General features: G+C 42.6%; 1 protein-coding gene and 1 pseudogene across 1 annotated transcript in view; one reads left to right on the top strand and one right to left on the bottom strand.

Moving 5' to 3' along the window:
- Kcnu1 (potassium calcium-activated channel subfamily U member 1) overlaps positions 1–12,326 on the top strand; it is a 108,913-nt gene that overhangs the window by 59,274 nt on the left and 37,313 nt on the right. Inside the window, exon 19 of the mRNA XM_045130560.1 lies at positions 3,637–3,748. Coding sequence (XP_044986495.1) covers positions 3,637–3,748 — 112 coding nt within the window. The remainder of the gene's footprint in view (positions 1–3,636; positions 3,749–12,326) is intronic.
- Positions 7,209–8,939, bottom strand: LOC105944992 (annotated as a pseudogene).

Raw genomic sequence — 12,326 nt, 5'->3', positions numbered from 1 at the left:
TTATCAGGTATTAGAATATAGATAGCTGCTTGTTTTCTGGTTCCATTTGCTTGGAAATCTATTTCTATCCTGTCACCATAAGGTTGCACCTGTCTGCAAAGGTGATGTGGGTTTTTCTTGGATGCAACAATGAACGTATCCTTTATTACTATTATTTTTTGGTTTTTCGAGGTAGGGTCTCACTCTGGCTCAGGCTGACCTGGAATTTGCTCTGTAGGTGAATTCACTCAGGGTGGCCTTGAACTCGTGGCAATCCTCCTACTTCTGCCTCCCGAGCGCTGGGATTAAAGACATGTACCACCACACCCAGCCATGTATCCTTCCTTTCTTTCTTTCATTCTCTTTATTTCTTTTTACTATCTTCTAGTTTGTGTTTTAGATTGAGGATGTGAACCTATTAATATTCAAGAGTTATTATTTAAAATGTATATTGATTCATGTTATATAATGGATTTTGAAATGATTTGTGTGGTTTTTTTTGTTCCACATTTGCTTTTCTATGGTTCTGACATAATTTATTATTTCCTGTAGCCTTGTGGATATGCTTTATCTTTCTCTTTAGTCTGAAGTATTCTTTCAAGTATCTTTTTGTAGAGCTGGCTTAGTTCTCATAGATTCCTTTGTTTTCTTTCTTTATTTGCAAGAAGGGAGGGAGAGAGAGAAAGAGCGAGAGTGAGCGAGCATGGGTGCACCAGGAGCTCTTGCTGCTGCACACAAACTCCAGACACGTGCACTGCTTTGTACACCTGGCTTCACATGAGTTCTGTGGAACCAGGCCCAGGCTGTCAGACTGCAAGCAAGCACTTCAACGGCTTAGCCATCTCCCCAGTGGAAAGGTTTTTCTCTTTCTTCTTCAGTACATAGTTTTGCTGGATGTAGTAATCTGGGCTGGCATATTATCTTTCAGGAGTTGAAGTAAATCATTTTAAGCCATCCTGCCTTTTACAGACGCAGTGAGTGCTTTACTTTCTCCATTTTGAGACTCACCTGAGCGCACACCGGTCCATGTAGAGACTCACGTGAGGCTCACTGGTCCATTTATCATCCTTACCTTTCATTTATTTGAGAGAGAGAATTAATGAATGAGTGCACCAGGGTCTCCAGCCACTGTGTGCATATCTGGCTTATGTGTGTACTGAGGAATCAAACCTGGGTCCTTAGACTTCTCAGGCAAAAGCCTTAACTGCTAAGCCATCAATTCAGCCTTCCTCCACCTTTAATAAAAACTGATAAATGTTGCTCACTGGAAAGTTAATTTTGTAGAAAACCTTCCTAAAAGTTCTGTTGTTTCTCTACCAATTTGGGCATGTGGTGGTTTGTGTTCCAGAACCCAAGTTCTGTCACTTGGTTACCTTTAAAGACTCACAGTTGGTAATAGCCTCTTCCCCAGCCATTCCCCCAGGGCAAAAAGTAACTATGAAATAAAGAAGGATAAATCAACCCCAAAATCCCCATAGACAAGTGAAGACTCCTGGGCATTCCTGGCAGGGATCATCCTCCCTCTAAATCAGGTTCTCAGCACACCTGCTGATAAAGTTACCACTGACTTAAGCCACCATATCACCTAGCCAAAAATTTTCCCTGCTCCAAGAAGTATGTTTTGGGCTCAGTTGATGTGTTGCATTAAATTAAATGAGTCAGAAAGAATTATAGTGCAAGAATAGGGATACCTAGGTGGTAGTATGACCTTTCTGTTTGCTGCTTTTTCCAAATCAAGTGGTATGTGGGGTTAGAGACTTGCCTTGCATGATTCCCCGATCTCAATTTTGTGAACAGAAATGAAGCTCAAATTGAGACTGGAGGGAAAGTTACATCAGAAATGATGCATAAGTTGAGACTGGAGGGAAGATTACATCTCTTCTTTCCTGGGTGGGCAGAGGAGAAGAGGAGTAGTGACAATTACATTTTGACTTTTTCCATCTCCTTGCAACTTCTGCGCAAGACAGCTTCCTTACCTCAGCAATCAGGTTCAGGCAAACAGACAATGCTGGCTCTTTGAAGAGAGGATATTTGGAAGCATTTGTCTTCTAAAGCATTGTTCAGAATGCAATCTTTGAAATCACATGCCAAATACCATTTCTTTTTTTGAGGTAGGGTCACCTTGTAGTCCAGACTTCCACTATATAGTCTCAGGGTGGCTTCAAACTCATGGTGATCCTCCTACCTCTGCCTCCCTAGTGTTAGGATTAAGAGCATGCAACACCATACCTGGTTTCAAATGCCATTTCTTTTCTTTTCTTTTAAACATGTTTCATTCATTGATATATTCCCATTGGGAAAAACCAAGTCATGGAAGCCAAGAATGGTAGGGGTTTTGATTAAAACTAACAAACACACACCTTACAATCTAAGTAATTAAACTGGCATTCACTTTCCAAGAAATTGGATAGATAGGTACTTCAGCGTCTGAGGAAATGATTCTTGTTTGTGCTAATGACCCCAGATTGTTTCTTTATTAACTCTGCATAGCTCTGAATTAGGATAGCTGTTGGTTTTCTTTTTCCATTGAATATCTCCATCAAATTCTATTTCTATTTTTTTTTTAAATGCCATTTCTTAATGATACAATGGCTTCCTGGCCCAGAGTATTGAAAAGGGAATCCTGGGTTGAACTTGGTTTCATGAGGAGAGGGAGTGTTATTGAGTAGCAGTCTATGGGTTCAGGAAGAAGTGGCTCCTATGTCACCTTTTTCCATCAGCAGTGTCATTTTGTTCATTTAGTCTATTAATTTTAAACATTCTTGTGTTTAACATTCTTATAGTCAACCTTCAAATTCATGGTGTTATTCTCCCCATGTTAACAGAAGAGAAAGTTATTAAGCTTTTATGTTATTCCAGTATTTGAAAATTTCCAGACTTCTTTTTTATTTTTTATTTTTATTTATTTTAATTTTTATTTATTTATTTATTTGAGAGTGACATACACAGAGAGAAAGACAGATAGAGGGAGAGAGAGAGAATGGGCGCACCAGGGCTTCCAGCCTCTGCAAACGAACTCCAGAAGCGTGCGCCCCCTTGTGCATCTGGCTAACGTGGGACCTGGGGAACCGAGCCTCGAACCGGGGTCCTTAGGCTTCACAGGCAAGCGCTTAACTGCTAAGCCTTCTCTCCAGCCCCAGACTTCTTGAGATATATCTGTAAGACCAAGATTCTTCAAATATCTAACTTAGTAAGAGAAACCTTAAGGGGAAGACAACATATAACCTAGTGATGTCTAGTGACAATGAAATACACATATCTGCAGGAAGTGTGTAGACTTATGCAGGCATGTGTTCTCAGAGTCCTGACCTAGTTCCAAACACTGATTGTAGCAGGAAGGCTCCTCAGCGGCTACCCTTTTGGATGAGGTGGGAAATGTAATGGAATAACATGTTACTTCTGTAACATGAGTTACTTTTTTAAGTCAAAAGATACTTATTGGAATAGGATTTATGGATTTGAAACCATCACAGTTTAATTCTGTAGCAGGAAATCAAACTTTGGCATGATCCATCAGCTTAGAACGAGCTTGTAGCTAAGGATCCCTGACTTCTCTCTAGGCCAGAACTCAGAAATGTCTCAGCCAATGGGAATAGTACAAAAATCCCTTGTGAAGAGATAAAATGCCAACTTACTAAGGTTGTTGTGCTCTTGCAGGGACAAAAATCATGGCAATGAATACAAGCATGAACGAATTCTCCACTCCAGTAACACAGCAATCTTCAACTACGCACACAAGTATGTTAAGCTTCATGAGCTCTGCCACTAGGTAAGAATCTGAGAACCCCAAAACCTTACACTTTCCTGTGAATCAATTAGAAATAATATTCAGACTTAAATGAGAATACTTGCTTTAGCAGCATCTGTAGACTATTGAATTGCTTCCCAACAAGATAAATTCATCTGTACTTCCCTCCATGTTTCACACCCCTTCCCACTATGGCTCTGTAGCGGACAGCTTCAGGTTCGCTGAGAAGAACTTTTAGACCAAGCATAGTTATGGAGGAAGGGACATTTATTGAAGCTTACAGATCCAGGGGAAGTTCCATAATGGCAGAAGAAACTGGCCTGCCTTCCCAGAACCAAGCAGAGAGAGAGAGAAGCACAAGCCAAAAAGCCAAAAGCCACACAGCACAGCACACTTCAGGGACTCCAGCTAGGCACACTTTGTATATGTTTAGATTGAAATCTGAAACCCACCAGCACACCTTAAGATCCACCCAGTGACACTGCCTCCAGCCAGGTGGCTGCAGATATAAACTACAACTAAACAACTGAATATATTGGGGGCCATCTATTCTATTTAAACCACCACATTTTGCCCCTGGCCCCCAATAGATTTATAACCATTGTAAATTGTACTCAGTTAAATTTTTGCCCCGGCCAGCGGGGAGTTGAACAAGGACCCAAGGGGAAGTTAACCTGAATGGGAGAAGGCAAACAGACACAAGAAGGAGACCATGCTAGGTGTTTGTCAAGGCCTTGAGATTTATTCAGGCAGACATGGCTTATATGTAGAAGATAGAACTGTTTTTTGACAATGTTTACATGCCTAAGGTCAGTTTCACCAGGGTTAATCCCTCTATCTGGCGCCCACTCCACCTAGGATGAATACTAAACAATGCCTTACAATCAGGTGCTTACTCTGTCTAGGCTGTGTACTAAACAATGCTTTAGGATCAGGTGCTTACTCTGTCTAGGCTGTATACTAAACAATGCTTTAGGATCAGGTGCTTACTCTATCTAGGCCATATACTAAACAATGCTTTAGGATCAGAAACTTACTTTATCTAGGCTGTATACTAAACAATACTTTAGGATCAAGAGATTAGGAGATTAGAGATCACCCTAGCTCCCAAGTCAAAGAGCAGCTGCAGATCACAAGATCTCCTTTGTATTAAGAGATAAGAGAACACCCTTAGTTTCCAAGGTCAAAGAGCAGCTGTGGCTCCCGACAAATTTTAAAGGTCCCCACAGTCTTGACTAATTTAAGAAATTAAGACCTATAAAATTAAACAAGTTAACACTTCTAACATATAAAGGCACAGAGTAAATATTTTTAACTGGTATAAGGCATAGTAAGGAGAGACTCAAACAATGCAAACTTAACCATCATCAAACAAACATCAAACTTCTGTAGTTCAAGTTTAATACAACCAGGGACTGACAGTCTCCAGATTTTTCAATTCTGCTCCTCCAGCTGGGCTGAGTAGCCAGGGATCACTTTCATCTTAGGCCAACAGTGTACTCTATGGTAGCTCTTGTATTGTCCTGGTATATACAAAATATCTTTAGGTCTTCATGTAAACCACAGTCCATCTTCCAAAGGCTCTTTTAGCCTATCAGGGCATCAGGCCCTACCTCATGCCACATCTCAGCAGCAGCTCCTGGAACCGTGTGTAATTCACGATCACTGCTCGCATTTTTTATGCTTCTGAAACCAATACCAGGTGTGTAGAACATAGCCATATTTTTAATTCAGGAATGAAGTAAATCATAGCCTTGCAAAGCAGGTTCCTTCTCCAGTCAACTCTCTTCAAAAGTGTTTGCATTTTTATGATAGTCTTTTCTCAGGCATCCTTTCCATGGTAAAGCAATTGAACCATCTTCTTTAAGATTGCTAATGTGTTTGACAATAGCAGATTCAGTAACCTAAAACCAGTCTTAGTGCCTGTAATTTTAACTTGCTTGAGGTTTTCCAGCTTAAAATCTTAAGTCTCTCAGTCCAATATCTCCAGCCAATCACATCAGTCCATTACAAATTTAACCTTGATTAAACTCTCTGGGCCTGGGCAGCAGGATGTAGTCAGCCATTATGCCAGTAGCCCAGTTCCAACAAAGTTCTCTGTAGTCTTTTCTTCACCTTAGAAAACTTATAAGTCAAGCCTTGAAGTTTAATGCTGTCTGTACTTAGCATTCTCAGACTCTTATCAGAATAGTCCATAAAACTTGGCTTACACTAGCTACAGATGATTTGGCTTCTGTGTGAGAAGGAAAATACTTAGTAGCAGAGTCCAGTAAGTTAAAAAGGAGATATAAAGGAAAGAGAAAGGAAGGGAGGAGGGTACTTAATAGGTTGGTATTGTATATATGTAAGTAGAATGATTGAGATGGGGAGGTAATATGATGGGGAATGGAATGTCAAAGGGGAAAGTGTGTGGGGGGAGGGAGGTTATTACAATGGGATTTTTTTATAATCATGGAAAATGTTAATAAAAATTAAATTAAAAAAATTAAAAGAAAAAAAAAAAGAAAATGTGGAGTGCAGAGCATGCAGAAAAAAAAAAAACAACAACTTGACTGACCATTCCAGAAAACATCTTCAGTTGTAAGCACCAAGTCCATGCCTATTCCTCCAAAACAAAGGTCCCAAAAGATCAACATCCACATGATCAGGTTTATCTCAACCCACTCCTGGTACCAAGTTCTGTAGCAGACAGCTTCAAGTTCACTGAGATGAACTTCCAGACCAAGCACAGTTATGGAGGAAGGGATATTTATTGAAGCTTACAGATCCAGGGAAAGTTCCATAATGGCAGAAGAAACTGGCCTGCCTTCCCAGGACCAAGCAGAGAGAGAGAGAAGCACAAGCCAAAAAGCCAAAAGCCAAAAGCCACACAGCACAGCACTTCAGGGATTCCAGCTAGGCACACTTTGTATATGTTTAGATTGAAATCTGAAACCCACCACCACACCTTAAGATCCACCCAGTGACACTGTCTCCAGCCAGGTGGTTGCAGATGCAAACTAAAAAAAAATAAACAGCTGAATATATTGGGAGTCATCTATTCTATTAAAACCACCACAGACTCCAATCCTCTACATGTATGATGGGAAGTTATATATCAATTTTCTTTCAGATCACCTTTTAGACATTACAGAAATGAAAGTTATGGCCAAATTTTAAGTATTCCCAAATGGCATATCTACCCCTTATTTCCAATAAATTAATCTTGAGATTGTCTAAGTTATTGCAGTTTGCAATCTAAACTCTCATATAACTTCCCTAACCATTATGTCTTAGTGATGCCTATGAATGAGCTTATGTTTACAATATCAATATCAACTTTGTTTGCATACTTTCTATGTTCATCTCATGATACTATAGACCATACCTGCATTTTTTTCTCTCTTTTCTAGTTAACAGTCCTTCAAAGGCCAGATATTTCAGGTATAAAATTAGCTCCTAAGAGACGACATGAGCTACAGATCTTAGGCCCTGTTAGCCTTTAGGTTTTGGTTTCCTCATCTGTGAAATGGAGATAATATTAGAGCCTGGATAATCATAACATTATAAAAATATATGAAATAAGGCAAATCAAAATTTTTATGTAATCTCTAATGCATAGTAGGGGTGCAGCAAATAAAAAATGCTTCCTGTTTCTGTGAGGTTGTAATGCCCCGTGTCCTCCTCGGCCTTCTTTGGTCTGGTTCTTAGGTTACTATACTTTTGCAATCAGTTTCTGTGGTGGTTTGAATATAAATGATCCCACATAGCCTCATGTATTTTGATGAAGATTATGCTTCCTACTTAATATTTAGCAGATATTCCTAAATCTGGATTATCTCACTCAATATGAACCTTTCCAAGTCCATCCATTTTTCCTGCAAGTTTCATTTTTTTTAAAAAAATTATTTATTCAAGAGAAAGAGAGAATGGGCATGCCAGGGCTTCCAGCCACTGCAAATGAACTCCAGATGTGTGTGCCACCTTGTACATCTGGCTTACATGGGTCCTGGGGAATCAAACTGAGGTCCTTTGGCTTCAGAATTTCATTTTGTTTACAGCTGAATATAATTCCATTGTGTATATGTACTACATTTTCATTATCCATCCATCAGCTGATGGGCATCTGGGCTCATTCCATTTTCTAGCTGTTTCGAATCGAACAGCAACCACATGGCTGAACAAATGTCTCTATAGTGAAGTATAGAATCTTTAGTATATGTATGCTTTAGTGCTATAGCTGAGTCATAAGGTAAACCTATCTATTTTTAGGATATTTATTTATTTAAGATAGAGTGTGAGAGAAAGAAGCAGAGAGACAGAGACACACAGAGAGGTGGGGGGAGGGAGAGAGGGAGAGAGAGAAAATTGGCATGCCAGGTGCTCAGCAAAGTCTCTGTATGACTCAATGTGTCAAGTTCAGCAATGGCTTCAGCAAAAGCTGTCTTTGCAAGACAGTAGGCTTTCTCTAGTGAGTTCAGAATCTCGTAATAGAACACAGAGAAGTTAAGGGCCAGGCCCAATTTGATAGGATGTGTTGGCTGCATTTTTCTTTTGCTGATTTCAAAAGCTTCTTGGTGTGCTTGTTGTGACTAATCCACAATCCCTTTCTTGTCATCACCAGCAGCAACCTCAGCCAAGTAACAATAGCCATCTCCCTTCATTTTCAAATAGAAGACTTTGCTCTGTGCGCGTGAAGCACTGGGGATCAAGAGTTTTTCCAAGAGAGACAGTACACCATTGCAGATATATTGTAGCTCCGTGTCAATTTTCTCTCTGTATTCTTGAGCCATCTGCTACTTTTTTCCAAGTACCTTCCATCTTTTTCTCAATTCTTGAGATGACCCTCCAACATGACCTATGGGTTTCTACAACATTTTGTTTTTATTTATTTTATTTTATTTATTTGACAGAGAAAGAGGGAGGGAGAGAGAGAATGGGCACGCCAGGGCCTCCAGCCACTGCAAATGAACTCCAGACACAGGCACCCCCTTGCGCATCTGGCTAATGTGGGTCCTGGGGAATCAAACCTGGGTCCTCTGGCTTTGCAGACAAATGTCTTAACTGCTAGGCCATCCCTCCAGCCCCACCTACAACATTTTATAAGCAACAAAAAGAAGATTCCTCTCCTCTTTAGTTAATTCAGCTCCTTGCTCCGTTGCAGGCTTCATGCAGGCTGCCACGTCATCGTATCGCTCAGCCTGGCCTTCTGCACCAGCTCACTTTTATTCATGGCCGACTGTTCTGTGTCTGGAGTGGGGGGCGGCAGATGGCCGACGGGTGCTCGGCCGTCTCCCGTCGGTGGCAGCGGCTAGGCTGAGACCCTGTTTCAAAGTAATTTTAATGTGTATTTTACCTGATAGATAAAGATGTTGAACATTTTTGTTTTGTTTTGCTTTTTTGTTGTTGTTGTTGATTTTCAAGGTAGGGTCTCACTCTAGCCCAGGCTGACCTGGAATTCACTATGGAGTCTCAGGGTGACCTCAAACTCATGGAAATCCTACTCCCTTATCCTCCTGAGTGCTGGGATTAAAGGCATGCGCCACCATGTCCAGCAGAGTGGGAGAATGGGTACACCAGGACCTCCAGCTGCTGCAAATGAATTCCAGATCCATACACTACTTTGTGCATCTGACTTTATGTGGGCACCGGGGAATTGATCTTGATCCATTAAGATTTATGGACAATCACCTTAACCTCTGAGCCTTCTCTCCAGCCCTGAACATGTTTTTATTTATTTATTTATTGAGAGAGAGAGAGAGAGAGAGAGAGAGAGAGAGAGAGAGAGAGAGAGAGAGAGGGAGAGAATGGGCACACCAGGGCCTTCTGCTGCTGCAAATGAACTCCAGATGTGTGCGCCCCCTTGTGGTGCATGTGAGACATTGCGTGCTTGCGTCACTGCATCTGGCCACATGGGATCTGGAGATTCAAACCTGAGTTCTTTGGCTTCTCAAGCAAGTGCCTTAACCACTAAGCCATCTCTCCAATCCCCTGAACATGTTTTTAATGTTTATTGGCCATTTTTATTTCTTACTTTGAGAACTCTCTGCTCAGTTCTCTGTCCCAATTTGGGGTCTGGAATGATTGATACTTTATTGCTTAGTTTCTTTCAGTTCTTTGTGTACTCTAGGTATTAAAACCCCTCTCAGATGTATAGCTGGCAGAGATTTCCTCCCATTCTGCAAGTTGTCTTTTGACTCAGAGAGAGATGTGTGGGAAGGGGTGCTGAGTAGTCCAGTCGCATTCACTCACAGAAAACAGGGTGGGTCATGCTGAGCAGGAGAATATCAGTGCCTATGGGCACCCCCTGGGAGTGAACCACGGGGTGGCAGGCACCCGCAGCAGCATGGCCCAACGGGGCCAATGGGAAGGACCCACAAGAGTGGGATTGCTGCGGAGGGCTTAGGGGAGTGTGGTGGTCTCACCCTTAGTGTGTTCACTGTAAGTAGCGTGGCATGAATGGGCTGGCGGTGTCGACTCTGGAGCGGGTCCTGGGGAGAGGCGCCTCACCCGCAGTGGGGCGCACTGCTAAAGCAGAGTGCTGGAACTGAGCCAGCAGGAAAGACTCAGGGAAGCAGACACTGTGCGGGTGCCGGGGGAGGGCAAGAACGCACCGCCGCTGCAGTGTCGCGACTGAGCTGCTGGAGAAGACTCAGGAGTGGGCGATGGGTTGCGGGGGACTCACCTTCAGGGGCTGTAGTGACGGGGCTAGTGGGAAAGTATCACACGAGTGAGCCCCGGCGAGAATGCTGGGGGAAGAACTCACCTGCTGCTGGGTGGCATGACTCTGCTGAAGGGACGATCTCCCTAAGGCAGGCGGCCAGGCTGTGGGCACTCGCCCAAAGTGGCGTACTGTGACTGGGCTGGTAAGTAGGACTTGCAGGAATGTGGATGCCATGGGATCTTGAACTCACCTGCGGTGGCCAAATTTTGTTTGCATGTGTGTGTGTGTGTGTGTGTGTGTATTGCGTACGTGTGCGTGTGTACAGTGTACACATGCACAGGTGTCCTGTGGCACTTGCACGTGGTGGGGTGGGCTCACCTGTGACGGCTGGAGCAGAACACGAGTGATACACTCCGTGGCTCTTCTCCCTATCTTTTTTTTTTTGCTAAGTTTTATTGGGTAAAAAGAAAGAAAAAGAAGAAAGCTGGCGCCTCAAGTCTGCATCCTAGAGTTGGGGATCTCAAGATGCAGCTCCCCTCTCTTTTTTGAGATTGAGTCCTGTTGCTCGCTTGAAGTATTTTATTTTAGATTTATTTTTATTTTTTTGCTTATTAGAGACAGAGAGATGGAGAGAGACAGAAAGTGAGAATGGGTGTGCCAGGGCCTCTAGCCACTGCAAACGAACTCCAGATGCATGCACCACCATGTGCATCTGTATTACATGGGACCTGGAGAATTGAACTGGGGTCCTTAGGCTTTGGAGGCATGTGCCTTAACCTCTAATCCATCTCTCCTGCCCTCGCTTGCAGTATTTTGTTTTGTTTTTTAATTTCCCCCATGAGCTCCAGCAGTTCTTGGGTCTCTGCTCCCCTCTGGAGCATATCCTTGGCCAGCTGTTGATGTGTCCTGGACATTGATCTCCAGCGGGCTCTCAGGCTTCTTCACATCTTTGTGCTTGCCCAGGAAGTGCTCTTCACCACCAAACCATCTACAGCTCCAGATTTTAATAAGAATTTTTTATTTTAGAGAGAGTGAGAGATCAAGAAAGACAGAGAGATGGAGAGAGAGAGAGAACTGGTGTGCCAGAGCCTCAGCCGCTGCAATTGAACTCCAGATGCTTATGGCACCTAGTGGACATATGCAACCTGATACTTGCCTTACTTTTGTGTGTCTGGCTAACCTGGGATCTGGAGAGTGTAATATGGGTCCTTCGGCTTTGCAGGCAAGTGCCTTAACTGCTAAGCCATCTCTCCATCCCATTTATAAGAATTTTTTTAAAAAATAATTTATTTGAAAGAGACAGAGGCAGAAAGAAAGAGGGAGGGAAGGAGACAGAGAATGGGCATTCCAGGGCCTCCAGCGATCCTCCTACCTCTGCCTCCCAAGTGCTGGGATTAAAGGTGTGCGCCACTACGCATGGCCTCACCAGCATTTTCTTATGGACTGCAATTCTAACTGTGGTAAAATGGAATTTCAATATAGTTTTTCTTTTTTTATTTATTTGAGAGAGAGAGGCCAAAGTCACATGGTCAGGTGTCTAGCAGCAAATGACACCACTCCTTGGTACCAACTTTACTGTTGCAGTCAGATTCATGTTGCTGGCAGAAACACCTAACCACGAGCAGCTTGAGAGAAAAAAAAAAAAAAGGTTTATTTTGACTTACAGACTCAAGGGGAAGCTTCGTTGATGGCAGGGGAAATGGTGGCATGAGCAGAGGGTGGACATCACCACCTCACTAACATTGGGTGGACAATAGCAACAGGAGTGTGTGCCAAACCCTGTCAAGGAGAAAGTGGCTATAATACCCACAAGCCCACCCCCAATAATATACAGCCTCCAGGAGGCTTTAATTTCCAAATTGCCATCAGCTGGGGACCTAGCATTCAGAATACCTAAGTTTCTGGGGAACACTTGAATCAAACTACCACACTATATTACAAGAAAATGTCACCATC

The sequence above is a fragment of the Jaculus jaculus genome, chromosome 12, assembly GCF_020740685.1.
Source record: "Jaculus jaculus isolate mJacJac1 chromosome 12, mJacJac1.mat.Y.cur, whole genome shotgun sequence".
NCBI lineage: Eukaryota > Metazoa > Chordata > Mammalia > Rodentia > Dipodidae > Jaculus > Jaculus jaculus.
This window is presented reverse-complemented; position numbering and strand designations above follow the sequence as displayed.